The 4,538-nt window shown below is 48.8% G+C and overlaps 1 protein-coding gene across 1 annotated transcript; it reads left to right on the plus strand.

The window, feature by feature from the left end:
- Window positions 1-855: 855 nt before the first annotated feature.
- On the plus strand, window positions 856-1,455 carry LOC109209588. Its single transcript, XM_019372896.1, has one exon. It carries the CDS (start codon window positions 856-858, stop codon window positions 1,453-1,455), a length of 600 nt encoding a protein of 199 aa, XP_019228441.1.
- Window positions 1,456-4,538: the final 3,083 nt, after the last annotated feature.

Here is a 4,538-nt window from a genome sequence, read left to right on the forward strand (position 1 = left end):
CCATCTAAGAGATTACGGCGGTAAATAACGTAAAAGTCGTCTAAAGATTAACGGGGCGGATCGCGGCCCTTGACAGATTCATATCGAGATCGTCAGACAAAATCCACCATTTCTTCGCCCTGCTTAAAAGGAAGAACAACTTCGAGTGGACTTCAGAATGCCAGCACGCCCTGGAGGAACTGAAACGATACCTGTCCAGCCCGCCATTGCTGCGCACACCTGAGGAGGGTGAAATACTATATTTGTACCTGGCAGTATCCGAAATGGCAGTAAGGGGGGTATTGGTCCGAGAAGAGCAATGTACGCAATTTTATGTTTATTATGTAAGCCGCACCTTGGGGGACGCCGAAACCCGATACCCCCATCTAGAAAAGTTGGCGCTCGCGCTAATAAGCTCCTCGCGCAAACTGAAGCCTTATTTTCAGTGCCACTGCATCTGCGTCCTGACAACCTATCCCCTCCGGAGTATACTGCATAAGCCCGAGCTATCAAGACGATTGGCCAAATGGGCCATCAAACTCGGGGGGTATGACATCGAATATCAACCTCGGACAGCCATTAAATCCCAAATCCTGGCGGATTTCGTGGCTGACTTCTCGCCCGCCCTCGTACCCGAGGTAAAGAAAGAGCTTTTATTAAAATCAGGCACTTCCTCCGGGGTATAGACCCTGTTTACTGATGGCGCCACGAACGTAAGAGGATCCGGACTCGGTATAGTCCTGAGGCCGCCCGTCGGCGGCATAATCAGACAATCCATAAAAACCACGAAACTGACTAACAATGAAGCCGAGTATGAGGCTATGATTGCAGGTCTAGATTTGGCCAAAGTTTGGGAGCCGAGATCGTAGAGGCAAAATGCGACTCGCTCCTCGTGGTAAGCCAAGTAAACGAAAGCTACGAAGCCCGAGAGGACAGGATGCAAAGGTCGTGTTGCGTCGTTTCAAAGAATGGACTTTAGTACACATACCCCGAGAGCAAAATTGCGAGGTCGATGCCCTCGCAAACTTGGGGTCCTCCACCGAAGAAGAAGACCTGCTCCCCGGAACCGTCGTCCAACTGTTCAAATCGGCGGTCGAGGATGGCCACGCGGAAATTAACTCCACCAGCTTGACATGGGACTGGAGAAACAAATACATCGCTTATCTGAAAGACGGAAAATTTCCCGCGGATCCAAAAGAGTCAAGGGCCCTACAAACCAAAGCGGCCCGATTCTCACTCGACGAAAATGGGGCCCTTTACAGGAGAACTTTCGATGGTCCCCTGGAGATATGCTTGGGATCGGGCGACACGGAATACGTACTTCGAGAGATCCATGAGGGCACCTGCGAAAATCATTCCGGGGCCGATTCCTTGGTCCGAAAAATGATCCGGGCGGCCACTATTGGGATAGCATGGAGAAAGACGCCAAGGAATTCGTCCGAAAATGCGACAAGTATCAAAGGTTCGCCCCCATGATCCACCGGCCCGGAGAACAATTGCATTCCATTTTGTCACCATGGCTGTTCATGGAATGGGGGATGGACATTGTCGGCCCATTGCCAACGGCGCCAGGTAAGGCCAGATTCATCTTATTTATGATTGACTATTTCTCAAAGTGGGTGGAAGCGCAGGCCTTCGAGAAAATAAGAGAGAAGGAAGTCATTAATTTTATATGGGAACACATCATATGCCGATTCAGAATCCCGTCTGAAATAACGTGCGACAACGGGAGGCAATTCATCGGAAGTAAGGTAACTCAGTTCCTTGAGGACAACGGAATCAAGAGGATCCTGTCGACGCCATATGACTCGTGTGCAAACATCCAAGACGAATCTACAAATAAAACCATCATTCAAAATTTGAAGAAGAAGCTGGAAAGCGCCAAAGGGAAATGGAGGGAAACGCTGCCCATAGTGCTGTGGGCATATCGAACAACTCCGAAATCAAGCACCGGCGAGACACCTTTCTCTCTTGTATACGGCGCCGAGGAACTGATACCGGTAGAGGCCAGAGAACCAAGCTCCAGATTTCAACACACTAGCGAGGAATCAAATAACGAGGCCATGGCAACAGCCCTCGAACTGCTCGACGAAAAATGGGAAGCCTCGCTGGTTCGGATGGCTACCCAGAAACAGAAAATCGAAAGATACTACAACAGGAGAACGAATCACCGATACTTCGGAGTCGGAGACCTGGTCCTAAGGAAGGTCACCCTCAACACCAGAAACCCTAATGAAGGGAAGTTGGGCCAAAACTGGGAAGGACCTTACCGTGTCCTCGGAATAATGGGCAAGGGCTCCTATAAGCTCGGTACCATAGAGGGCGAGCAACTTTCGAGCAACTGGAATGTATCAATGCTTAAGCGGTATTACTGCTAGGGCGGCCGAATATGGAACCCCACAAAAATCTTCGAACGGACGTCGTACTCTTTTCCTTTTAAATCTTTTCCCCAAGCGGGTTTTTTGCCAACAAGGTTTTTAATGAGGCGACACCCATGCCATTCTCCAGAAGGATCCGATGAACCCACAAGGTTTCTTTCACGGTCAGCTCCGCCCCGGGGATAAGACGAACGAGGCCCCGGTCGAAATACTATATCGGGCTGTACTTACATCAGGCAATCAAAAAATATCTCTTCAATGCCTTATTCTCCGGACAGAGAAATCTCAAGTGTATCCCCAACATAGGGGGCCCCCCTCCACTAAATGCATCCCAAAATACTCGGAGACTTAATGCCTGCAATAAGGCACTCGCACAACTCCAGGACCGGAACTCCGGGCTCATAAAGCCCCGAAAACACAGCTCCGAGTTCACAAGAAGCGGTCTTCACGCTTAAACAACTTGATGACTCGGAGACTGACGACAATCGCCATACTACATCGCCGAAAAAACTATAAGACCTCAATAGGCGTGACAAACTGTAAGATCTCAATAGGCGTGACAAACTGTAAGACCTCAATAGGCATGACAAACTGTACGACCTCAACAGGCATGAAAATCCCGAAGTTTAGGTACACGTCGCATTTGTAAGAATCCCGAAAGGGCATACCCTCGATGTGGACGCCTAAACTATCACTCGGGATCAAAAATAGCTACGGCCAAACGCACATGACTACGGTCAAAATGGCTGATACAGCCAAAATAACGCGACTTGGGGATGCCCGACCGTCGCTAAACAAAAAATTGCAGGCCACTACTTCAAATATACTTCGAAAAGAACCGGTTAAAACAGGCTTCCCTCAACAAGCAAACAACGGGCTATGAACCTTCCGAGGTGCTCGAAATATCACCGATTACGACTTGAAATTGAGGTTCTTTTAGAACCGACGACGGGTCAGGCAAAAATCTTTCAAAAACACCTTAACGAGCGGAAAACAAAGCCTACAAAAAGCCCACGGGCAAAAACAGCGTAAGAGCCATTGTCGCCAGCTAAGCAGGCCTACGGGCCACATATCAAAAAGGTCTCTACGACCAAAAAGCGCAAGAGCCATTGTCCCCAGGCAAAATCGACAACTTGAGGATTAAAGTGAGCTCGAATCGTAACTCGATTCGGAGACCGGATCCAAAATAGTTAACTAAACAAGCCTACGGGCCATATGTCGAAAAGGTCTCTACGACCAGAAAGCGTAAGAGCCATTGTCACCAGCAAAATTGACAACTTGAGGATTAAAGTGAGCTCGAATTGTAACTCGATTCGGAGACCGGATCCAAAATAGTTAACTAAACAAGCCTACGGGCCATATATCGAAAAGGTCTCTACGACCAGAAAGCATAAGAGCCCTTGTCGCCAGCCAAAACTGACAGCTTAAGGGTCAATTAAAGCTCGATTCACAACGCGACTCGGAGACTGGACCCGAAATAAGTTCAACTTATCAAACGCCCAAAGGCGACAAAAAAAAGCCATCGACGCCAACCCAGACGAGCGCCAATCTCGAGGTAAATTAAACTCGAGTAGGATCCCGACTCGAAAACTGGACCCGATAAACGAGCAAAGCGTACAAGCCTTAGGGCAAGTTCGGGATCGAATCAGCTCAATTGAAATTCCAGCAAACGGAAATACAAAGAATATAAGTTGCGGGGTTCCCCCTCTTATTTCTACGTATTGACGACAAGTGCAGCCCCAGCCTGCGCAGAATATTGAAAAACATACATACATAACAAAGGAGGCAGCAAGTGATTGTTCTGCTTTTTCCGGCAGTCATAGCCCAGCATCTTCCTCCTAAACGTCCTCAGCATCAGACAGTAGGAACTTTACATCGTGCTCCTCTCTTTTGGCTTGCTCGATCTCCTTCGAGAGATCAAAGCCCCTTGCGTGAATCTCCTCAAAGATTTCCCTCCAATATCTGCACCTCGCGTACTCTCTATTGTTTTCGGCACAGTCAAGGATCTTCTGCGACTCAACTTTAGCGACATCGGCACCCTTCGAGCAAAGCCACCATTTTTTTCCCCGACCTGGTATCATTCATCGCTCCTCGGCTCGAGCATTCACCACCTCGGTTTTCGCCCCGAAAGATCGGACGATAGTTCATGATCATCTTCGCCTGGCAGAGTCATCCGCACGA

The sequence above is a fragment of the Nicotiana attenuata genome, unplaced genomic scaffold (genome assembly GCF_001879085.1).
Source record: "Nicotiana attenuata strain UT unplaced genomic scaffold, NIATTr2, whole genome shotgun sequence".
Taxonomy (NCBI): domain Eukaryota; kingdom Viridiplantae; phylum Streptophyta; class Magnoliopsida; order Solanales; family Solanaceae; genus Nicotiana; species Nicotiana attenuata.

Bases quoted from the DNA above. Each gene is read 5' to 3' on its own strand.
- LOC109209588 (XM_019372896.1), top strand. From the start codon at position 856: ATGCGACTCGCTCCTCGTGGTAAGCCAAGTAAACGAAAGCTACGAAGC.